Source organism: Myodes glareolus, chromosome 7 (genome assembly GCF_982192425.1).
Source record: "Myodes glareolus chromosome 7, mMyoGla1.1, whole genome shotgun sequence".
Lineage (NCBI taxonomy): Eukaryota > Metazoa > Chordata > Mammalia > Rodentia > Cricetidae > Myodes > Myodes glareolus.
In genome coordinates, this window is record NC_142032.1 from 14,718,448 (window position 1) to 14,743,917 (window position 25,470).

The 25,470-nt window shown below is 47.8% G+C and overlaps 1 protein-coding gene across 1 annotated transcript in view; it reads right to left on the reverse strand.

Annotated features, from left to right (window-relative positions):
* Neurl1 (neuralized E3 ubiquitin protein ligase 1) overlaps nt 1–14,790 on the reverse strand; it is an 83,696-nt gene extending 68,906 nt beyond the window's left edge. Inside the window, exon 1 of the mRNA XM_085694076.2 lies at nt 14,303–14,790. Within this exon, the coding sequence (XP_085550202.2) occupies nt 14,303–14,387 (85 nt within the window). The 5' untranslated portion in view covers nt 14,388–14,790. The remainder of the gene's footprint in view (nt 1–14,302) is intronic.
* Between the last annotated feature and the right edge of the window lie 10,680 nt (nt 14,791–25,470).

Sequence of the window (25,470 nt, forward strand, 5' to 3'; positions counted from 1 at the left end):
GAGTGGCTGAGAGAGAGCTTCTGCTTCCAGAATACTCCCAGTCTCTTTGCTCCACCCCTACTTCCTGTCTGGCTTTCCAGCCTATACTGCCTGCCTGGCCAATCAGCGTTTTATTAAAATATGATTGACAGAATACAGATAATTCTCCCGCACCATTTCCCTCTTTTTTTTTTTAAACAAAGGAAAATACCCATAATCCATTTGTTGGGAATGTGGGCGTAGTATTTCAGGCTACTTCCTGCTGGTTGGGGGCGCTGATAGTCTTAAGGGGACCTAAAGAAAATTTAGAATTATCATCAAGTCCTGACTGGAGTATCCTGTGAGTCTTGATCAGAGTAGTTGGGTGTGGTGGTACACACCTTTAATCCCAATGCCTGGGAGGCAGAGGCATATTGACCTCTGTGACTTCAAGGGGTAGAGGTAGATTGACCTCTGTGACCTCAAGGTGTGGTAGTACACGCCTTTAATCCCAATGCCTGGGAGGCAGAGACAGATCTCTGTGAGTTCAAGGTGTGGTAGCATACACCTTTAATCCCAGCACTGGGGAGGCAGAGACAGGAGGATCTCTGTGAGTTCAAAGACAGCCTGGTCTACAGAGTTATTCCAGGACAAAGATATACAGAGAACCTGTCTCAAAAAGTAAAAGTAAAAATAAAAGAAATAGAAGTTAAAATAAAGATGGAAAATACACAGAGAATCTTGATACCGTATGTTATTATGCTCTCTTTGAATTGTTTGAATGCTGAGGAAGGAGCAACAGCTGCTAAAAGACTGTTGTTTATAAATGCTGCTGAATTAATCCAATATAGATATTTTGAAAATACCTTGGCTTCAAAACTGAAGTCAAAAGGTATGTTACTTTGGAGAAGAGATTTTGTTTTTGTTTCCACAGAAAACGAGAGGCTTTGGATTTATTCTGAGTTAAGAAAAATCCAGTATGATCAAGGAAGGCCACCTGAGAAATCTCCAACAGGAACAGATGGCCCAGATGTCTGAGTTCTTCATCCAGAACAGGTTCAAGACTGCTGCCTGAGATGATCAAGACTCACAGGATACTCCAGTCAGGACTTGATGATAATTCTAAATTTTCTTTAGGTCCCCTTAAGACTATCAGCGCCCCCAACCAGCAGGAAGTAGCCTGAAATACTACGCCCACATTCCCAACAAATGGATTATGGGTATTTTCCTTTGTTTAAAAAAAAAAAAAGAGGGAAATGGTGCGGGAGAATTATCTGTATTCTGTCAATCATATTTTAATAAAACGCTGATTGGCCAGGCAGGCAGTATAGGCTGGAAAGCCAGACAGGAAGTAGGGGTGGAGCAAAGAGACTGGGAGTATTCTGGAAGCAGAAGCTCTCTCTCAGCCACTCCTGCACAGACCACCGAAGAGGCAACATGTAAGCTGTCACACTGAGAAAGGTACTGAGCCCATGTGGCTAAAATAGATAAGGATAATGGGGTAATATATGTTATAAGAGCTAATAAGTAGCCTGACCAAATGGGCCAATCAGTTTATAACCTGATGTAGACTCCGTGTGATTTTCCTTGGGACTTGCTGGCTTGTTGGGGTACTGGGCGGGACAGAAACCCCAACAAGCTGGCCCTCATGTTACAGAGAGCCAAACAGGCATATTTGGGAGTCTGCCCTTTCTGTCCGTGTCCTCTTGGACTTGGGTACATCTTGGCACTCCTCTGACTGCCGGTAGAAAGAGCCACCATGGATTTATACTTCACTTTATGTAGGTGTTCATAGTTGTTCTGGACCTTCCCAGGCTGAGCTTGGAGATGCTGTAAATCTGTTGGACCTCCCAGAGGTTGGGGCTAGAGAGACCGGAAGCAGTCACACACTGGTGGCTGGTGCATCCCTCGGCATCAGCAGCTGCCTGTACCGGGGCTGCCGTCCATCTGCACGCCCGCCCATCATGAGGATTTGAACCAGGTATGTGGCCACAGTGGGCAATCCACCTCAGGGACCAGGTGGGGCTTTCAGCCTATGGGCCAAGCACTAGGAGCTCTGTAGATCAAAAGTCAAGATTTTAAAATTTTTTGTTTCAACAAATGTCTTCCATTTTGTTTTGTTTTGTTTTGTTGGTTGTTCTCTTGCCTTTTTGTTTTGTTTTGTTTTGTTTTGTTTTTTAGCAGAGTGTGTTTGTATCCTGGGATACCCTCAAGCTCTTTCTGTCTCGGTCTCCCAAGCAATAGGATGACAAGCGGACATCACCGTTCTAGACCAGTTTTTTATTATTGTCTTGTTCTTTCTGTGTCTGTTTGTTGACACAGGGTCTCATGTATCCCAGGCTGGCCTGGAGTTCACTATGTAGCCGAGAATAACCTTGAATCCTCCGACCTCTGTCATCTGAGTGCTTGTATTACGAACAAACACCAGCACATTAGCCCAAGGCTCTGAGCACTTTCAACTGAGTTATACTCCTTTGAAAGTGATAGCTTAAAGTCAAACACATCTTAAGAGTCCTCCTCGGCTCTGTCTAGTATCAACCATGTGACTTTACCCATTTACCCATCTGTAAAGGGCCAAAAGCGCTCCTATAGCGCATGTCAATCCTCATTCCAAGCGTTAAAATAGTGGGCGGGTGAGATGGCTTCGCAGGTCGAGGCCCTGGCTACCAAATTTAACAACCCACGTTCAACCCCCAAGAGATAGGGCAGAGGGAAAGGACTCTCCCCTAAATTGTGGCCTGAACCCCACATGTGCCTGTGTTCCTGTCTGCAGACACGCTACAAGTAGTACCATTTTTTGTTTGGTTTGATTTGGTTTTTTGAGACAAGGTTTCTCTGCGTAACAGCCTTAGCTGTCCTGGAACTAGCTCTTGTAGACCAGGCTGGCCTTGAACTTACAGAGATCCATCTACCTCTGCCTCCCAAGTGCTGGGACTAAAGGTGTGACCACCGCCCAGCTGTAATACCATTTTTAAAGTTCAGACAGTTCAACTGGATGACGGTTTAAGAGGCCATGCCACACAGACTCTTAGAATATTAGCAATTATCATACTCTGACTCATTTTTATCTGTTCATTTATCATTGTGGTTTCTGTTTGCTTCCCACTAGCTCCATGGTGGCCAGCCCCCATCTATTTTTGTATTCTGTGTCCTAGAGAAACGCTGGCTACTGCTAGGGCTTAGTATGTGATTGTTAAATGGACCCACACCCCAATCAGAGCATCCCAGGAAACCATGCCTGACCTAAACCCTGTGCCAAAGCCCAGAGTGCCATCACCCCCAAACTGTGGCTAGAACAAAGACAACCAGACCACCTACCTGCCTAAAAGATGCCTATGGGAGCTTTTCTTCTTAAAGTGCCCTGCCTCACACCACAAGTATCAGTACCTGCTTATTTCTGAACCAGCAGGATTTGGGTAACGACTCCTGGTAAGCCAGGCCCACAGGACATGGCCTCTGGACTCTGACTGGATGAGAAATGGCCAGGAGACAGCCCAGCTTATCCCCAAAGCCCCACCCTTCTCACAGGCCTACCCATCTCTATGGTCTGGCCCAGCTCTGTCTGCACCACCAGGCCTGACAGTTGGCTAGTTCATGTCCCTCTGTCCCTGAAGTAGGTTTCCCAGATGTTACCAAGGAGACTTGCATCCTGCCCAGGGTTGCCAAAGCAACCAGCTCTGTGAGAAGCAGCCCCTCAGCCTCTAGCCTGTGGGTGTGCGGGTCTAGGAATGAGATAATCGCAGATTAACAGGAAGCAGTTCCAGCCAGCTGCACACCAGGGCAAAGACAATCCTGGCATCCACTATGCAGTGCCCAATTCCTGGTCCCCTCCCCCCTTCCTCCATCTGTTCCTGCCTTAGCCTGTCTAGCCTCGATCTTGGACTCCGGAAAGCCAATGGCTGGTCTTGAAGCATGAACTGTGAGAGTTGCGCCACCCACTGTGGGTCAGTGGCCTTATAAGATGTGTGTACACACTGAGGAAGGGTCAGTTGAGGACCCAACGAGAAGGAGGCATGTACAAGGCAAGAAACGGGCTGGTGTAGGCTGCCGCCAGCTTTCAGCCGTGTGAGAGACATGTTGCTGCTGTCTAAAGCCTTCAGCCAGCGGTGTTCTGTTATGTACTGGCATTGGTTGCCTGGGCAGGCCAAGATATCATTCCAGAAACAGTAAAAAGCCCCAGTAAGGAGAAATGTCTGTAAGGCCAGGTCTGTAATGTCTGTAAGGCTCCCTTGTGGCCTTCCATGTCCTGGGGCAGAAACTCAGAGAAGCAAATACCGGCCTTACACTGACTGGGAGATCGAGTGATTTCATCTTTATTGATGGCACCATGAGAAACGGGGCTTCGTTTTTTCAAGCATCTTTCATTTTGTTTTTTATTTATGTGTGTCTGTTTGAGTACATGCTGCCTGTTAAGGCAAGGCAACCATCAGAAAGAACTCTTGGAGCTGAAGTTGTAGGTGGTTGTGAGCTGCCCACAAGGCTGCTGGGAACCAAAGTCACTGGGGAAGTTGTGACGGCTGGAGGCTGAGGATTCTGAACTAGCCAGGTCATCTGAAACATCCTTTGGCTACGAAGGGAGCATCAGGAGCTCCATTATACTTTCTTTCTTTCCTCCCTCTGGGGCTTGCCTTGTCTCTTTCCTACGACTGAAGAGAAAACCAACCCAAGACACGCTAGTAGGTACGGCAGTGCGGTGGCTTAAACAGGGATGGCTCCCATGGGCTCATGTATTTGAGTGCTTGGTCACCATGGTGTAGCACTATTTGAGATGGATTAGAAGATGTGACCTCATTGGAGTAGTGTGGCCTTGTTGGAGGTTTGTCCCTGGGGGTGAGCTTTGAGGCTTCAATGCCTGACCTAGTCTCAGTCTCCCCCGGTCCCCCACCAGCTGCTGATCAGGATGCGGTTCTCAGCTACTGTTCCAATACCTGTCTGCATGCCACCAGGCTCCCCACCATGATGATCATGGACTAAACCTCTGACACTGTAAGCAATCCCCCAATTAAATGCTCTCTTTTTATAAGAGTTGCCTTGGTGATGGGTCTCTTCACAGCAATAGAACAGCCACTAAGACAAGTAGCAAACTCTAAAATCTAAGGATCCTGGGTTTGAATTCCAGCTTTAGCCATTTCTTCCCCAACCACCCTCAACCCCAAGATAGGTTCTCACTATGCAGCACTGGATGGCCTCAAACTCACAGATCCGCCTGCTTCTGCCTCCTGGGTGCTGGGATTAAAGGTGCATCACTGTGCCCGTCATCTTTTCTATTATTATTACATGTATTCATGCATGGGAAGGTGTGACACAGCATGTATGATGATCAAAAAACAGTATACAGGGGTCACGTTCTGGAGACCGAATTCAAGTTATCAGGCTTGACCGCAAACACCCCATCTGCCCTTCCCATCCTAACAGATCTAGGATAGGTTAGTCAACTTCTCTCGGCCTCTTTCCACATCTATAAAATGCGTTGGTATATGGTCAGCAGCGTATTGATGGAAAAATCAACATAGAACATATGTGGCACACAGTAACCACCCAACACAGGACTGCTACTGTAAATATTACTATGGCAATTAGCAAACAGAGTTCAAAGGTGAAGCTGAACTGAAACTTGACAGGAGAGGTAGGTGACTGTTCATCCCAGCGTCTCTGACATCTAGGGTGAGGCTCACATAGTCTGCCAACATCATGGCAACTAAGGAAGGAGCCTGGACAGCCATGGAAATGTCTGAGTTCGCCGAAGAATGGAAGCTTTGATTATCTGATTACGGCCATGGGCAGCCGCTGTGGATGGGGAAGAACCAGCGATAACAGGCAAGGCTGAAGACAGCAGCTAAACCAGGTGTGAGGGTGCACACCTAGACTCCCAGGATTCACGAGGCCGAGGCATGGAAACTGTCATGAGTTTGAGGGCAGCCTAGGCGTCATAGTGAATTTCTGGCCAATCTGGGCTATCGAGTGGTCTCTCTCTCTCTCTCTCTCTCTCTCTCTCTCTCTCTCCCTTTTTGTTTTGTTTTTGCATTTTTTGTTTTTATTGAGCTATATATTTTTTCACCACTACCCTCCCTTCCTCCCCCTCCCCTTCTATCCTCTCCCATGATCCCACACTCCCAATTTACTCAGGAGATCTTGTAGGACCTTCTCTTAAAATACACAAGGCTCACCAATCCTGACTGTCTGAGTAGGACCCATATGATAGAATAAAACTAAAACGCAGACTCTGTCTCTCATTTTCCCTCCCTTCCCCTCCCCCGCTCACAAATAGATATGAAAAACAAGCAAGCAAAACACAGCGAGGCAGGAGGATCAGAAGTTCATGGCCTCAATTACATAACAGGGTGAAAGCCAGCCTCAGCTACATAACAAGGGGGAAGCCAGTCTCAGCTACATGAGACCCTGTCTCAAACAAACAAACCAAAAAGCAGCTATCTCAGTATCTGGCATGAGGACCCAGATCAGAGAAACAGCAACAGGGATGTAAGGCTCAAAGCTGGCTAGGACCTGGTCCAGAGAGACCCATCCTCCATCCTATACCCAAAAGTAGGGAGAAAGTTGAAGACCCTCAAGGAAGTTCTCCGCTCTGACCCAGAATCAAGAGTCCTTAACAGGGCCTCTCTCATGCCCCAGAAGATCCAGTCATAATGAGAAAGACAGAGAAACACTAGGTGTCTAGCTAGCATTAGAGCTTGGGGGAGGGGAGTTAGCTCCCTGCCACCATCATAACCAGTACTTAGCGAGGTGACCAATTCAGAAAGTATATTTTTAAAGCCGGCCAGTCCTGTTGACCATGTCCTTTGCTTTACAGAAGCTTCTCTGTTTCAGGAGGTCCCATTTATTAATCGTTGCTCTCAGTGTCTGTGCTATTGGGGTTATATTTAGGAAGTGGTCTCCTGTGCCAATGTGTTCAAGTGTATTCCCCACTTTCTCTTCTATGAGGTTTAGTGTGGTTGGTTTTATGTTGAGGTCTTTGATCCATTTGGACTTGAGTTTTGTGCATGGATCTATTTTCATTCTTCTATATGTTAATATTCAGCTGTGCCAGCACCATTTGTTGAATATGCTTTTTTTCATTTTATATTTTTTGCTTCTTTGCCAAAAATCAGGTATGTGTAGGTGTGTGGATTGATATCCGGGTCTTTGATTCAATTCCAATGGTCTTCCTTTCTGTTTTTATGCCAATACCAGGCTGTTTTCATTACTGTAGCTCTGTAGTAGAGTTTGAAGTCAGGGATTATAATGCCTCCAGAAGTTCCTAGACAAAACGGCAGCCTACAGATTGGGAAAAGATCTTCACCAACCCCACATTGGACAGAGGACTGATCTCCAAAATATATAAAGAACTCAAGAAAGTGGTCATCAAAAGAACAAATAATCCAATAAAAAAAATGGGGTACAGACCTAAACAGAGAACTTTCAACAGACAAATCTCAAATGACTGAAAGACACTTAAGGAAATGTTCAACATCCTTAGTCATCAGAGAAATGCAAATCAAAATAACACTGAGATTCCATTTTACACATTTCAAAATGGCCAAGACTAAAAACACTGATGACAGCTTATGTTGGAAAGGATGTAGGATAAAGGGAACACTCTTCCATTGCTGGTGGAAGTGCAAACTGGTACAGCCACTTTGGAAATCAGTATGACAGTTTCTCAGAAAATTAGGAAACAATCTACCTTAAGACCCAGCAATACCATTTTTAGGTATATACTCAAAAGATGCTCAATCATACCACAAGGATGTGTGCTCAATTACGTTCATAGCAGCATTGTTTGTCTTAGCCAGAACCTGGAAACAACCTAAATGCCTCTCGACCAAAGAATGAATAAAGAAAATGTGGTACATTTACACAATGAAGGACTACACAGTGGGGAAAAATGACATCTTGAAATTTGCATGCAAATGGATAGATTTAGAAAACATATTGAGTGAGGTAACCCAGACCCAGAAAGACAAATATAATATATACTCACTCATAAGTGGCTTTTAAACACAAAGCAAAGAAAAGCCACCCTATAATTCACAACCCCAGAGAACCTAGACAATAAAGAGGATCCTAAGAGAGACATACATGGATCTAATTTACATGGAAAGGAGAAAAAGACAAGATCTCTTGAGTAAATTGGGAGCATGGGGACAATGGGAGAGGGCAGAAGGAGAGAGGGAGGAAGGGAGGAGAGCAGAGAAAAATGTATAGCTCAATAAAAACAATTTTTTAAAAGTTAGCCATTCCTTACATCCCAAAGAACTGAAAACAAAAATTCAAACAAAAAAAAAAAACTATACTCAGAGACTGGAGAGATGCTCAGTGGTTACGAGCACTGTCTACTCTTGCAGAGGACACAGGTTTAGTTCCCAGCACACACAGTGTGGCTCACAACTGCAACTCCAGCTCCCGGAGCTCTGACACCCTCCTCTGGCCTCCTCAGGCACTTGGCATGCACAAGGTACATATACATACATGTAGTCAAATAGTCATATATATGTATATATATCAATCATATATGTATATATATATCATATATGTATATGTATGTGTGTATAATATATTACATATAATACAAAATTAGTATTTTTTAAAAACCAATATGGAAATGTTCATAGTACCACTACTCATAATAATCAAATGCTGGAAACAACTCATGTCAAGTCAAAGAAGCCTAACAGAAAGGAGCAGGTATCATGATGTCATTTATATGAAATGTCCATGATAGGCAGGTTCATAGAGACAGGAAATGGACCAGCAGTTGCCAGGGAGTCAGGAGCAACAAGAGTAGCTATTTAAGGGGTTTTCTTTTGAAGCAATGAAAATATTCTGGAATTGGATAGAAGCAATCATTGTACAATACTGCAAATGAAGTAAATGCCACTAAATTGCATACTTTAAAATGGTAAATTTCACATCATGTAAATTTTATTGCAATGAATTTTTTAGAAGGGAGGAGGTGGCCCACCCACTCTCCATTCACAGGTGACCACTGGGCTGAGTAACTTCTCCCCAGTGCCTCATAGCTTTCTCAAGGGTCTGTTCCTCTACACTCAGTGGAGAATGAGGAAGCACTCAGCAAGAGTTAGAAAAGGAGGGAGATCTTATTCCCTGTGTTTCTCAGTACAAAGCACAAATCCCCTCCCCAGTCACCCTGCACCTCTCACTGAGAACACACCACACACACACACACACACACACACACACACACACGTATTCTCTTTCTCCAGGCCTTGTCCCTCCCCTGCCATATACCTTAGAATCCCACTATATCCCTTGGCACTCACTTCCTGAAGTGCCCCATGTCCAGTCCAATCTCTCCCTGACATCCCTGTCATCTCTGACCTCGGCACACAGACCTGGACTTGCAACAATCCAACTGTGCAAGCACGTGTCTCCATGACTCCCTTCACCTTGCCTCTCCAGAACCGTCAGCACATGACATCCAGCAATACCAAGAGTATTAATCCAGCACACAATTCCTCAGGCACTGTCAGTTGGTTCTAAGCCCAGAACTACACCTGGCTTCCCCTGATGCTCCAAGATCCATGTTCTTCAGGCCCAAAGGGGATTATCAGTAGTGTGTCTCCAGGAAAGACCAAACTCTACCCCTGAGAGAGAAAAGTGGTACCCACTTCATATCAGCCTGACAGGCAGAACAATCTGACATCTCCCTATTATGACAGATCCTAGCAGCTGTTTTAATTAAAGCAGTGAGGACCAATGAGCTGCAACAGGAAGGGAAGAAAAGGAGTCGGTTCCTCTACCTCCAGTGAATTTCTAACGGGCACTGCTAAAATCACAGCTGGATACTGGCTGAGTGCAGAACACTGGATGGGCAGCTGAAATCGTGGTCCTGGACCAACATCAACACAATTAGAATAAATGCTGGGTGAGCACTAATCTACCAAAAGGGATGCCCATGCCAGTGTTGAAAGGGTAAGAGGGAATTTATAGTGAGTGCTAAGTAATTACAGAATAAATATGATGGCTTTAATTCTGGTCTGTGTTGGGGGGGGTGTGCGTGTGTGTTCACACGTGTGGGAGTGCCCACTAGGCCAAAAGATTGTATCATATCCCCAGAGCTGAAGTTACAGGTGGTTGTGAGCTGTCCAACATGGGAGCTACTAACCAAACTCTAGTCCTCTGAGAAAGCAACAAGTGATCTTAACCATGGGACCATCTTTCCACCCCACTAGGTGGGTGATCACTTTCTTAGAGAAGGAAAATGGGAACAAGTACCTAGAAGTCAGGCTAAGGAGGAAGACTGGCAGACCAGAGAGCGAGCATTTAGAGACATTCTCATTCTCATCCCTCTCCCTCCCTCTCTCCTTCCCTCCCCCTCTCCCTCTCCTTCCCTCCCTTTCTTCCTTTCTCCTCCCTTTTTTCTCCTCCCTTTCCTCCTTCTTTGACAATATCTCTCCAGTCCAGGCTTCAAACCCACACTCATCCAGCCTCAGCCTCCCAGGTGCTGGGATACGAGGTGTGTATTACCACATCCATGAATGACTAAAGGAAAGCGGGGACCCCTCTCCTATCTTCTCCTGCCTCCGGACAGAGACACAGAGTTCTCACATCCCCCCTACAAACTTAAATGTTAGGTAAAAGGGTGCACAGTTCCTGGGGACTCCTCTAGGCGTCCATGGAGCCAGGAAAAGAACAGTGTCTCTTTTAGGGGGACAGGCTGTGAGCACTGAACAACAAGGTCCCACTGCCTGCCCCCAGTAAGCCCCTACCTATCAAGGACAGAGCTCAGTTTTGCCCCTCAAACTGATCTGCTAAGTAATTTGGACAAATAAGCGCTCTTTTTTCTTTTTCTTCTCATTTGTAAGGGAAGAAATTTATCCAAATGATGCCTGCAGATTCCTTCCTCATTAACAGTCTCTTTTTGGTGCTTAGAAGCAGTCTACACATGCTGACACCAGGAGTCTATTTATTCATCTATTTAGCAGCGCTGGGGAGTGAAGCCAGACCTTCACTCATCTTAAACAAGCACTCTGCCACTGTTACAGCCCCAGCCCATGGCAGCTCATTTGTAATGATAAAATAATACTTCTGTAGATAAATAGACGAAACTGGGAAAAAGTATATGGTGGCAACCCAGCTACAGTTTCCCTTCCCATGTGGGTCACAACCGATTATCTCTAACTGAGTGTGCTCAGCTTAGAGTTGATGTGGAGGCCAGAAGCCTAGAGAGAGGCCACTGGGAGGGGTTCCTTAAGAAAGCATGGCTAGTAGATCTAACTAATATGAAAGTGAGAAGGGAATGCCCAAGGTGAATACGCATAAGTAGGAAAGGGGGAGGTGCATGTGGAGAGGGGCAGCGGGAAAAATCAGCTAAAACAGCGGGAATATGATAAAGCCACTGGAAACCTACAATCTTATAGCCAAACTTTTTTAAGTTGGAAGGTAGCTACCCTACATGGCTGGGACAAACGGGCAAAACTGGTGCCAAGTATGGGATAACTCCTTGTAAGTTGCTCAGAGAAGTCCTAGAAATCCCCAAAACAATACAAGCTCTTGCAATTCCTCTTGAATGCCCACCAGAACTAGATGGTAAGACCCTGTTTCTGAAGCTACCACACACCTTGACTGCATGAACTAAAGAGATCAAGCCGGAACTGAAATGGAATCCTCCTGGATGGCAAGCTTTCATAGTGCTGAATGTACGACACAAGATACTGGGGGAGATGGGGTGTCAGTGGTCTTGGCACACTGTGAATGCTCCAAACTAACTGCTAGGCAAGATGTGGCCACTTGTGCAATAATGGCACAACTGTTATAGATGTAACCAACCACTTTGTGCTTGGATTTGAGGCCCACTCCACAGGAGGGAGTCCATATTCAGTATTGTTGGACACCTTCTAAAACCCATTGTGGGAGAGACATAGAACCTAGGGGTCCTGCTGTTTAGCTAACGTGACAGAGTGTCGAACTATCTTCTAAATATATACATTGATACCCATAGACAATTACCACACTCAGCCTTTATCAGGGGAGCCTCTCTTTTGGGTGAAATGTGATGGACACAGAGATGTGTGGCTCCACAAGGTGCTGAGAATACGTGACAGCTGAATGTTCAGCCCCAAATAAGACATTTGTATCATTCCCTCCAAGGCTTAGGGAGCATGAAGGAAGAGAAGCAGAAAGACGCTAAGAGGCTCACTATGAGAAGGACTGTAGAAACATCTTCTGGGATGTTCATAGCCTCTGCAGTCATGAACTCTCTCAACAACCACAGAGAACTGCACTGGGTCTGTGCAAAAATGGACCATCAGCAGCCAGCCAAGGACAGAGGAAGGACTCAGAGGACTCCATTCCTCACTGCTTAACTATTTCCTACAGACAGATCCAGGGAAAGCGGGAGCCAATGCCTTCAGTGGTGCATCCACAGACCTCAGTGCATAGTCCCAACCCACAGGTTACACAGATGGCCCTGAATTTAAAAAAGAAAAATGGGCCACACAACAAAATAAAAAATCATGAACCTAGAAAAGAAACAGGTAGGGAAGAGGGAGGGTTCATAAAGGTGGGCAGAAGGTAAAAGGGGCTGAGGAGAGAGAGTAAGCAGGGTGCGTGAAACTAACTTAAAAAGAATAATACATGTTTACTGCACACATTTTAGAAAAGAAAATATAAATAAAGTAATATAAAAATATAAATAATAAGGAAGTAAAATCCCATATGCTACACTACCTAGAGCCTTTAAGAAATGTTCCTTTTTGACTCTTGCTTTGTGAGTGTTGGTTTTTCCTTTTTCTTCACATAACTGCCTTTTAACAAAACGGGGATCACAACGGGGATGGGATCACAGTCTTTATAGTGTTGTATACTGTTCTTATGCCATGAGCACTTTCCAAGTGATCAGAGTCTTTGAAAATGCAATCTTACCGACTACACATGCTCCCCCCACAAGAGGCAATTCCATGACTCCTAGGCATCTGCTTGTTTTCCTAGTCTAGATGATACTGTCAGGAGCATCCTAACCTAAAGATGTTAGTACCACAGCATCTCCGTCTCCTCAGGTCTTCTATGAGGATTTACAAGGTCAGTAAACACGGCTCCAAAAGGACCTGTGCCTGTATCACCATATTAATTCCCATCAATCCACCAGGACCCACTGACCTTCCTGAGCAGAGTGGGGTGAAGTTCTGAAAGACAGAATCAGAATGCAGGACAGTGCTTTGCCCATCATCCCTTCTCCATCTTGAAGTTAACTGCCTAGCGAGACAGAGTTCCGAGCCCTTAGGGCCCGAAGCCTGACTCTGTTTCTGACTCTTACTGGCTCTGGAAACTGAAACAAGCCTCAGGTCCCCTCATCTATGAAATGGAGATGATTACTCCTGCTGACTAACCAGAGAAGCCTCTACACTTCCTGAGAAGACGTGAACAGCCTTTGTAAACACCAAGGCTGTGGGCTAGAGGACACTACAGCTACCCTAGTCACATCCCAGGAGACTGAGAAGGGGTTGTTTGGCTTCATGTTGTGTGTTTTAATTGCTGTTGTTGTTTGGAAAGCCCTGGGGCTTTAGCTATCACTGTACTCCTGAAACTATGTACAACTGGCTCTAATAATGACGAGAAAGCGGTTTTCCGGGGGGGGGGGGGGATTAGCTGAGTTCAAGTGCCCGGGAGAACCTAGCAGCATTTTCCAAAGGTCAAAGATGTGCTGGAAGCTGCAAGGCCTGGGGTTGAGCCTAGGACCTCCCCAAAGGATGCTGGATGGATTGAAGGACATAGCAAACCTTCCTGGTGAAGGTACATCCATTTTCAAAGCTCCTTACCCCTCTTTCTAGGGTTCAGACCAGATATTTTGTCTTTGGGTGAACTGAAAAACCAAGCTGATTCAGTTGGTGCAAAAGATCACCCGTGGCAGAAGACCCTGGGAGCGTGCCCTTTTAGTCCTGGATCTCTAAGACCCTCTGCTTGGAAATGCAACTAGTGCTTCCAGCCGGATCTCCTCAACCCAAGGTAGATACAAAGAAGACCACGATGACTCTCTTGGGAAGCTCAGCTGGAAAACCTGGGTTTCCCTCCACACTGCTCCATCCACCCCGCAAATGCCTATCCTACCTCTTCATGTCTAGCATCACAGGAGGGGGATTCCAGTGAGGCTGCCGGGGCAGATAGGGACAGAACTGCGCAGACCCCCACCGACCGCCATCCTCCCTCATTTCCATCATCAGCACCCATCAGCTGCTGCCCCAGCCCACCTCCACTGCCAGAAGCGCCTCTCCCGCTGTCCAAATGCAAACAACAGGTGGCACCTGCCGGTCCTCCCCAACCGCACCTCTGCCCACCCCTCCACCTGCGCTGCAGCCCTCCAGCTGCGCCCCGGCCGGGAGAAGCCTACCTTTGAGGTTCTGGGGATGGCCCCGCGACGCGCGGCTCTGGTTTCCTCGTTGCAGAGAGGCGACACTGGAGAAGTTGTTACCCATGGCATCGGGCCCCCAGGGGTGCTTCAACGGGGGCCAGGCGAGGCTGGGCAGGAGCGCAGGAAAGGTGTGCAAGTGTGTGCGCGCGCGAGTGCGCGCCGCCGGGGGAGGGCCCTGGCGGGGCTGCGGCCGGGGGCGGGCGGTTCGCTGTCTCCGGCTCTCCCTGGGCTTGGCGATCTTCGCTCGGCGGGTCCTGCCCGCCGCGGGGATCCTTGCGCCACCCGGCTACCGGGCTCCCATGCCCCGCGCCCGGGGCGGCCCGGCCCCTGGGCCCCGGCCCGCGGCTCGCGCCGCTGCGCTCTGCCTGGTTCTGGAGCTCGGGTTCCGGCTGCGGGTGGGCGGCGCAGCGGCGGCGCGCTCCCCGCGGGCCATAGAGTCGGGGCTCGGCGCGCGACTGCTCAGAGGCTCGGCAGCCAGCTCGGTCCCCGCCCGCGGGGACGGCCGCGGCGACGTGCGTGGCGCCCTCCCGCCCGCGGGTGAGCTTGCAGCTCCCGGCTCGTGTGGACCGCCCCCACTCCCGCCGGGTCCCTCCCGAGGCCGCCGCCCCCAACCCCCGCCCCAGCGTCGCCAGGACTCCCGGGCTCCGGTTGTTATGGCGACAGCTGCGCCGGTGAATGAGCGTCTTAGTGACACGCGCGCACCCGCGCTGCCAGATGTGGCCCCGGGGCGCGCCGCGTTCCCGCTGGCCACAAGTTCTGGACGACACCGGGTGGGGAGGGGGGTAGGGAGCCGACGCAGCACCACTCGGGACGTGACATCAGGAATAGATGCGGGTTCCAGAGGTTGAGCGTTTTCCTGCCCTGGGACATAGAACCTGAAAACAAGCGGAACAGGACCTCCATAACGCTGGGTGTACGATGCCAGGGAGTGGCGAAGTAGCACTAATAGAGGCTCCCTAGCGCCGGGTCCAGGGCCTGGCACAGGTTAGTTAAGTCGCTCAGAAGAGAGTGGATGATAGAACAAGACAATTGAAATTAAGAATACAGGTACTTCCCCCTCGCTCATTAAGAGGTCCCAACCAGAACCTCAGTCAGACCCAGTTCCTGACTTTGGGATTTGCATGCTCAAGACCAGAGAACCACAAGACCAGAACCAAACTTAGGTACAAACTATGAGAGAGCTATTGGTTCCAAGTTGACCGATTCTGTCAGCTGGAAAACTGAGAGGCTGGGGGAGGAGGAGTAAGGCCTATGGTAGTCCAGGTGGCTTCCTGGAAGAAGGGAGCTTCTGTAAATGTCCTCTTCATGTGACTCTTCCATCAGTGTAGCTCAGCGCTGCAACCTGCAGGAGGGAACCAGGAAGTCATTCTCCCACTCGGATCTGGGGCATTTCTTTCCCCAAGTTTGTGGGGGGGGGGGGATGGTCCATCCTACCCCACCTCCACCAGCCTTCTTGCTTCTTTAAGTCATCCCTCACTCTCTAATCTGACTCCAGCCACTCTGACCCAGAGTCCTGAAAGGCATAAATAGAGGCAGACGCATCTCATCCATGCTCTTCTGGAAGTTTCTTCCTACAAGTCTCCATAGAATCCGTCCTCACTATGTAAGCATAGCTCGTGCCCTGCTTTTCCCTGACCGTCCCGACTAAGCATCCCCTGACATTTTCCATGTGGTGATCCCATTCCTTTCATGGCTTTTAAAAGTCGCCTTTTCTGCTTGGTTAGATTCTCGCTCTCCCATGATAGCATAAGCTTGCTGAGGGGAGAGTTCCTCAGCCATGTCCCCCGTGGGGTCATAGCCCCTAGCAGGTACATGACGGAGTCTCCAGAGTATCTGTACAATGCTTGGAGCTCTCTGCCTGTCAGCAGGAAGACCCTACTGTGAACCTTGGAGATAAAGTCTCTGAGTCACCCTGTAGTCCCCTGTCCTGCCGTTTGCTTCTGTCTCATTCCAGGCATTACATCCTTAGATTTCAGAGACTCCAAGCAAGTTAGAAATACCTGTGAGAGGTACATCCTGGTGTTAGAGGAGAAAGACAATCAGAGCCTTAGTCCCAGCCACCAGCCTTGGGGATGCCTGGCGCCATGTGCTTGCCAGCTGCAGATTGGTCAGGGACTGGTGTCTGATTTATGGGTAGTGTCTTCCCGACATTTACCCCCAACTGCTGACTCATGCATCAGAAATCTAGGGCTCTTTTTTTTCTTTCTTTCTTTCTTTTTGTTTGTTTTTTGTTTTGTTTTGTTTTTGGTTTTTTTTTTTTTGGTTTTACAAGACAGGGTTTTTCTGTGTAGCTTTGAAGCCTGTCCTGGAACTCACTCTGTAGACCAGGCTGGCCTCAAACTCACAGAGATCAGAGCCTGCCTCTGCCTCCCGAGTTCTGGGTTTAAAGGTGTGCACCTCCATCACCTGATTTGGGCTCTTAACAGCTACACACATTAACATACATGCCTCTGCGCTACACAAATGAACTTACCATGCAGTGTGCGGTATGTACTCGGTTCTGTACACACACACACACACACACACACACAGAGAGAGAGAGAGAGAGAGAGAGAGAGAGAGAGAGAGAGAGAGAGAGAGAGAAAGCAGCTGGGGAGATCGGGCGTTTTACGAGTCAGAGTAAATATGTGGACTCTGTATAGAGGAGACTCATTCCCCTGGAGTGTGTGGAGGATCCTGGCTGGGGTTTGTAACAGTGGCTGCAGAGGCTCTGGGTCCTTCTGGGATTGAGCCCACTCTGTCTCCTGGGAAGCCTGGGAAGGGGAATGGGGGTGGAAGACCTAAGACCCCAGAGGTAGATGACAGCTGGACATCACAGGCCCCACACAGGTCTAAACTTGGGCTATGGGCAAAGCAAAAGAGAAATGCAGGACAAAAGGGAAGGAGGGAGGGAGGGAAGGAGGGAGGGAGGGAGGGAAGGCTAGAGGCTTTCCTAGTAGTCCAGAGACTGTGGAGGCTCCGTCTCTCAGAGTAGCTTGAGCTCCAAGGAAGAGTGGAAAGTTGTTTTTGAACTTGGGAGTCACAACCTGCTTAGATGTGCATTTCCTTGGCCCTCTGTTCAAACTTCAATATCCCTTGGGACCCCAGAAGAAGGACTTGTATGGGTTGTTGCTGGATCTGTTTGTCCCTCTTTCCAATGTGACCACACTGGCTAAATCTTTTTCTGCTTTCCAGTTTTAATTGAGGACTGGTTGCCGGATGTGGCTTGGGGCATAGGTTGTGAGCCCCTGCTCAGTACTGTATTGTGGACAAAGGCAGAGAGCTGAGTACAGTACCAAAACTGTCCCTGATTCAAGAAATCAATCAATCATGGGAGGATGGCAGGGCTAGATGGGGCAGAGACAAGGAACCCACCCAAAGTGTGAATGTGAAGGGCCATGTAGGAGCCATGCTGAGTGGCAACACCCTGCACAAGGTTCAGTAAGTCCCCTTAGTGGCCCCTTGAGCCCTCCTTACTTTGGTCTTTCTGGGGAGTTCAGATAAATGTCAACTGTATATAGTAAGGTCTTTAGTCACCTAAAGAAGGAGGGTGTGGTTGAAATGTGACCGAGTGAAGGTTACCCCTCCAAGTCACCCTAGGTTGTAAGGTGGTGCTCTCCGTGGCAACCCCTCTCCCAGCAATTCAGATCTGTGTGTGTGTGTGTGTGTGTGAGAGAGAGAGAGAGAGAGAGAGAGAGAGAGAGAGAGAGAGAGAGAGAGAGGGAGAGAGAGAGAGAGAGAGAGAGAGAGAGAGAGAGAGAGAGAGAGAGAAATGAGGGCTTATACCAGCTAGTAGGACAAAGGAGAGAGGACCCCAGACAGAGCCAAGGGGAAAGAAGGATTTCATCAATAGCAGCTCTGGGAAACTTCTTCCCCATCCCATTCCTCTTCACCCCATTACTCTCCCTTCTGGTCCCTCCCTCCCCGCCCCTTGCCCCTTCCCCATCCCCATCCCTCTGTGTGGCTCACTCTCCTCCCTTCTGTCTTACTCTTCACTGTGCCCACTTGGCTGAATTCAAAGACTGAAGCCCTTTCTCAGCCATGTTGATAAACTAGCGGCATTTCAGCCGAGAGTCTGTTTTCTTCCTTTCCTGCTCCCTGAGATGCTGAGCACAGAGCTAGCCCAGAACAGTCCACCAGGCAAGTGAATGGGGTTCACTCAAGCTGGGCTGGACTTCCTCTGAACTGGAGAACACCATGCTTTACTCCCAGGAACTGAACTTCACCCACTGCCCACCACCCATTTAGTGGAGCTGGAGAGATGGCTCAGTCAGTAAAGTGCTTGCCATGTAAGCATGAGGAACCGAGTTCGTGTAAATAAATAAATGAATGAATGAATGAATGAATAAAAATCTGGGCATGAGGAAGAAACAGGAAGATCCCTGGGGCTTTGCTGGCCTACTAGTCTAGCCAATTCTTTTATTTAATTTTTTAATTTAAAAATATTTTTCATACAATGTATTTTGATCATATCCCCTCCCACAACTCCTATCAGATCATCCCTACATCTGTACCCACTGAACTTCATGCTCTGTGTCTCAAAACAAAATGGAAATCAATGCAAATTGTATATATCAGACAAAAAATACTAAAATGAAACAAAACCACACACAAAACCATGAACTCCATTTGCTGTTGGTCATTTACTCCTGGGCCTGGGACCTGGCCTGGAGTGTGGCTGATATACCCAGTGACTGTCCCCTCCCCTCCTTCCTCCTCCCCCCTCTTTAGGCTGAAGGACCCTATTCAGAAGAAGAGGCAGAATAATTATGAGAGATGGAGGTGGGGGTGACTCCAGGGAAACAGCATGTTCCAGACACAACGGGACTGACACACGTACCACCTCACGGAATTGTGAGTCTGTGACAACAAGGACAAGACCTTCACAGGCTCACGCTAGACCAAATTCTGACAGAAGGAAGGGGAAGTGTACTTACGGCCCTCACTCCTAACCACAAAGCTCTTTGCAACTGATACCAGCTGGGTAAGGGAGTCAGTTTCTCCAAAGGAGACTTACTAGGTGAGGTCTCGCCAAAAGTTTAAGTCTGAAACTCTGTGAGAGACCCTGTCCACTGATCTCTGCATACACACACACATGTATCCCTGCATGCACACGAGCATGTAACACACAGTAACTGCACTGAACCGAACTATAGGCCTGGCACTAAGCCAGATAGCGATCCCTTGCAAGCAGTGGTTTGAAGCTCACGTGTGCATCAGGATCATCCACTCAGCGGAATATGATGCACAGGTCACATCCTGTCACACCTTAGGGAACAGCTGCCTTTAGCTACATGTCTGGTGGGGAAGATGACATTGGAAGCAGGCCTGCAGGCTTCCCTGGGGACACTGAGCACCACATGACAAATCTGGTCCGTGCAGGCTGCCACCTTAGCAAGGCCCCCTGGGAAGGAAGGACCACAATCGCTCCTGGGCCTTGACCTCTCCAGGCAGCACTGAGTCAAAACTCAATAGTAGGAGTATTCGTGGATCCCCATTCTCTCATCTTTGGGTCCACGTTTATCCGTTCAGATGTCTAAAATACACCATTCTCAGGGACTGGAGAGATGGCTCAGTGAGTGCTCACTTGCTCTCTCAGAGGACCAAAGGAGCTCGGTACCCAGTACCCACATCAGGCAGCTCACAATGGACTGTAACTTAATTCCAGAGGACCCTTTTCTGACCATTTCAGGCACCTATATTATACACATGCACATACAAACACGCAGACACACACAAGTAAAATGAAATCTTTTTGTTATTTTTATTTTATTTTTTTTATTTTTGAGATAGGATTCTCTGTGTCGCCCTGGCTGTCCTGAAACACGCTCTGTAGACCAGGCTGGTCTTAAATTCAGAGACCCATCAGCCTTTGCCTCCCAGGATTAAAGGCTTATACCACTAACCCCTGGCAAATAATTTTTTTTAAGAATAAAATATACCACACCTCACAGGAAGTGGCGTTTACCACCCTACACATTTTGAAAGGAACTTTACAAACGTGGCTTTTGAACTCAAACGACTACAGGGAAGTCACGGAATGTACAACTGATTTGATTTCTGAGCAATCATGTGTGTGTTGGATTGATCTCTTGCCAACTGAGGGTTTTAGAAAAAAACATGGTCTTCAAGAATAATGAAATATTTATGAGCACTACGTTTAATGATTAGTGAAGTTGACATAATATCAAGTTTTGGAAGTTTTGGAAGCAAGTATGCCAACATTCCTTCATTTTTATTTTGATTTTTTTTTTGAGTCATCAATCCTCCCCAAGTCTTAAGCAGACCCTAAAAGTACCACTGCCTCAGTACTGGGTCTAGGGTGCCCGTAGATAAAATCCAGCCTTGACTCCAGCCTCCACATTGCAGCTCAGTGCATACGCGAAGTCTCCTCCAAGCAACAGGAGGGAAAACAAATGCCATCTAGGAAACTTGTGTAATGATCCCAAGCCCAAGCCCCCATTGGCCCTCCCCAGGTCACTGGCTCAGATAATTACAGAAAGTGGGATTCTTTTCATTTTAAAAAATGTTATGTGTGTGGGTGTTCTGCTTACATGTGTGCTGATGTACTGGGTGTATTCAACACTTGTAGAAGCCAGAAGAGGGCATCAGATCCCCTAGAACTGGAGTGACGGAGGGCTGTGGGCCACCACTGTGGGTGCTGGGAATCTAGTCCTACGCACCGATCCATTGCTTCAGTGAAAGTGGCCTTTGTAGAGCATGTCTTCTATGCGCCAAGTCCTGTTCTGCGTGGGTTAGTTCACCGGGATCCATCGTGTGAGCTGCGCGTTGTTGGTGGTGTTTATCAGTTCCCTGGGCTCCGTCGTGTGATCTGCACGCTGTTGTCGGTGTTTGTCAGTTCCCTGGGCTCCGTTGTGTGAGTCGCGCATTGGTGTCTGTGTTTCTGTTCTTCCCGCTGACAGAGGAGAACCTCGAGGCTTAGGGATGTTGCCTGGGAGCTGGTTAAGTGAAGTGCTGAGCTGCAACTCTCGGAGGTCTGAGTTCAGATCTCTGCAGTACGGTACCTGTGCCAAACTAAAATCCCTGTATACCTCCAGCATGCAGGAGATGCCTACTGCAAGAACAGTGCCTTCGCTGGGTTCAGGAGCCAGCCTCTTCCATTTTGAGAGACCCTCGCTCCCCAGGTTCTTTAGCCAGGGAGCAGTCAGCTGCTAATGAACACAGAATAGAGACCGAGAACACTGAAACCTAAGAAAGGTGGTTGAAATGAGTACAACGCCCAAGCATCCTGTTCGCTCATAGATAATTTAAATGGCCTGTACTTGGCAAGAAAGCCTCCCGAGAATGTTACAAAGGCCAGGGACTCGTAAAGGGGAAGCATGATAAATATGACTGCGTGCGCTGTAAAACCCTTTCATGGCAAACATCGGAAGACAAATGGGAGTCTGGTGGCGCCTCTCCGGACAAGCCGAGTGCTAAATCACACCAAATGCGCTTCGTCCTAACACCCAGTGGGGATGAGTTGCAGCTTAAGAGGGGTCCCACAGACACACCAAAGGCGATCCAAGGGCCCTCCCACCTCCCCTTTCATTTCAAATTGTCTCCATCTACCACTAGGGAGCAGTAGAGCATCATGGGAACCTCCTCGTGCCTTGCTAACTTTTGAGGGAGAGATCCTTGGGCCAATCGAAACACCTTAAAGCATTGGTTCTCAGCCTTCCTAATGCTGTGACCCTTTAATGCTATTCCTCATGTTGTGGTGACCCCCAACCGTAGAGTTATTTCGCTGCTACTTCGGGACTGTAATTTTGCTACTTTTATAAATTGTAAATATCAAATATGTGACTCCAAGGGGGTTGTGACCCACAGGTTGAGAACCACTGCTTAAAGGATGTATATAGCCTGGGCTTCTCTCAAAAGGCAAAGATCTTTTTGGAAGGATGATGTACATCCCGCGGCTTGTATTAACTACCTTCTTATGAAGAAAATGTCACTGAAGAAACGGGCCCTGCTATAGCCACCGAGATGGTCACCCTCCCACCATGTTTGCGTCACGGAGGCCTCTTTCTCATCTTTCCTTCTGACAGGGTTCCTCCCCACTGTGGTGATTGACCAAAGAAGGACAAAGGACCACAGGCACTCCTCACCTCAGCAAAGCCAAGGTCCTCGGCAGAGCACAGGCAGGCATTCTCCTTGTGCTTCCAGTTATCCAAGGTGGACGTCTGTGTGTGCCCAACATGGCCATGCTCCTCGACTTGGCTCTCTGAGCAGACTAGTTATCCGTAGAGCTGGGACTCCTCCCTCTCGGTCCAATCACTCCACAAATACTCACTTCCCACTGGGTCAGCTGCGGGTGTCTGTCATCTGGTGAGCTTGTAAGTATCGGCAAGAGGAGAAAAGGAAGCCTGGCATGGTGGCCATGTGGCCTTTAACCTCAGGAGGCAGAGGCAGGTGGATCTCTGAGTTTGAGGCCAGCCTGGTCTACAGAGAGAGCTCCAGGCCAGCCAGGGTTACATAGTTAGATCCTGCCTCAAAGAAAAGGGGAGGGGGTAAAAGAAAGCCTGAAGTCACCTTGGCTTTGGTGGACTTGGGGAATAGGCATGACAATGTGGGAGTCTATCCTGGTACCCCTCTCTCCATGACCATCGGTCCACCTGCTTTGTCCTGAAATCTCCACATGAAGCCCCAGGGGTAGTAGGCAAAGATCTCAGAAGCCAGGAAACCAGTCCCTTCAGCCAGATGGACACGATTAGTCACTGTAATTCACTTCTATAGCTTCTTACTCAAAGCAAAAAAGAAAGAGAACATAATTTTATAAAGCTCATGCCCATCCGTCTCTTTTTCTGAGAAGAACTTTAGAATGTATAGCGCCTGGGGACACAGCTCAGTGGCAGAGACTTGCCTGCCAGGCACAAGGCCCTGCAAGTGCCCAGTACTGCAAATTAACAATAAAAGAAAATGTTCCTTGTTCTGTATCCTGTAGAATAGGAAGAATATTAGGGCTGGAATCTACATCTTTTATTTGTTTTGTTGCTGTTGTTTCTTTCTGTTGTTGCTTGGTTTTTTTGTTTGTTTGTTTGTTTCTTGGGCTTTTTTTTTTCAAGACAGGGTTTCACTGTGTAGCCCTGGCTGGCCTGGAACTCACTCTGTAGACCAGACTGGCCTCAAACTCAGAGATCCACCAATCTACCTCCCTCTGCCTCCCAAGTGCTGGAATTAAAGGTTGCACCACCACTTCCCAGGCCTTTTTTTTTTCAATAATTTATTTAACTTTATTTCATGTGCGTTGGTGTGAAGGTGTCAGATCACCTGGGACTGGGGTTACAGACAGTTGTGAGCTGCCATGTGGTGCTGGAATTTGAACCCGGATCCTCTGGAAGAGGAGCCAGTGCTCTTAACCTCTGAGCCATCTCTCCAGCCCCTTGTAATTTTTTTTGTTTGTTTGCTTGGTTTTTTTGAGACAGAGTTTCTCTGTAGCTTGGTGCCTGTCCCAGAACTAGCTCTTGTAGACCAGGCTGGCCTTGAACTCACAGAGATCCGCTTGCCTCTGCCTCCTGAGTGCTGGCATTAAAGGCGTGTGCCACCACTGCCCTACTTCCTAGGTCTTTTGTGTGTCAGGCATAACATTTCAAGTCTGATTTGTTGTTGTTGTCTAGATTTATTTTCTGCGCATGTGTGTGGGCCTGAGTGTATGTGTCCCATGTGCCCATGGAGACCAGAAGAGGAAATCAGAACCCCTGAAACCAGAGTTACAGGTCGCCAGTGAGCTGTCTGATGTGGGTGTGGGAACCAAACCTAGGTCCTCTGCAAGATCAGCAAGTTCTCTTAACAACTGAGCCATCTCTCCAGCGCCTTCAACCCTGTTTTTAAAGACATTTGTGGGTGTTTTATTTAGGGTTCTGTTGCTGTGAAGAGACACCGTACCCACAGCAACTCTTAAAAAGAAAACGTTTAATTGGGGCTGGTTTACAGTTTCAGAGCTTTAATTCTTTATCATCAGGGTGGAGCATGAGATCTTAGGGATCAACAAGAAAAGAAAGGCTATGGTTTAATAGCTTGTCAGTTTGACATGGGTTCAGTTGTGCTGGTGAGTTTCTGCCAACTTGACACAAATAGAGCCACTTCAGGGGAGGGAACCTGAGTTGAGGAATTGGCCTCAGTCAGATTGGCCTGGTCTGCATGTGTTTGGGGCATTGTCTTGATTAGCGATTGATGTGGGAGGGCCAGTCCTCCTGTGGTTGATGCCGCTCTGGACAGGGAGCAGGTGGCCCTGGGTTGTAGAGAAAGCAGACTGTGCAAGCCATGGAGAGTCAGCCAGTAGACAGCATTCTTCCATGATCCCTGGTTCAGTTTCTGCCCCCAGGTTCCTGCTTTGAGCTCTTGCTTTAGCTTCCCTAGATGACAGACTGCAGCCCTTAAATCAAATAAGCCCTTTCTTGTTGGAGCTGCTTTTGGTCCAATTGTTTTTATCACAACAGCAGAGATGCAAAGTAGTAAACCAGCTCCTACAAACCCTCCCCAGCCCTCCATCCTCTGCATGCTAGGGATGCACTTGGGTAGACACACACACACACCCTAAATAAATAAAAGGTTTAAGAATAGCATTCATCTGATGGGAACATACTTAAAAATCCAAGTCAGGCATGTAATTCCTAGTTCATGTCTATGATCTCAGCATGCAGGAGGTTGAGGCAAGAGGGATGCTGACAGGCTGAAGACCAGGCTTGGTTACATAAACAACTAAATATTCCATAGGTGCTCCCCCTCCTAAATAACCTCTACTGATATTTTCAAAATAAAAGTCACAAGAGCATAATTTTTTAAAGTCCAACAGGAAAGGTTTAAAAGAGAAAGTAAAAGTCTCCTCATACTTCTGTCCACCTGTAGTAATAACTGTGCAAAAACAATATATATAATGGTAAAGTCGTGTGTGTGTTGGTGGATGAGCTGAGAAGTGACGGTGCTCCACTGAGCACACGAAGAAAGCCTTTGGAGATTATCGAAGACCACTAAAGCTTTTCCAATTTGCATGTGCACAGGTCTGCTTCATTCTCTCAGCGGCTTCACAGACCCCGCTTCACCGATGTGTTGCTTTTCATTTAAACAATCCCCTTGCAGATGACGTTTAAGTTGTTTCCAGCTTTGCTGCCACTAGAGCAATGCTAAAACGAGCATCCCTGTTTGTTCATGGCCACATCTGCACATCT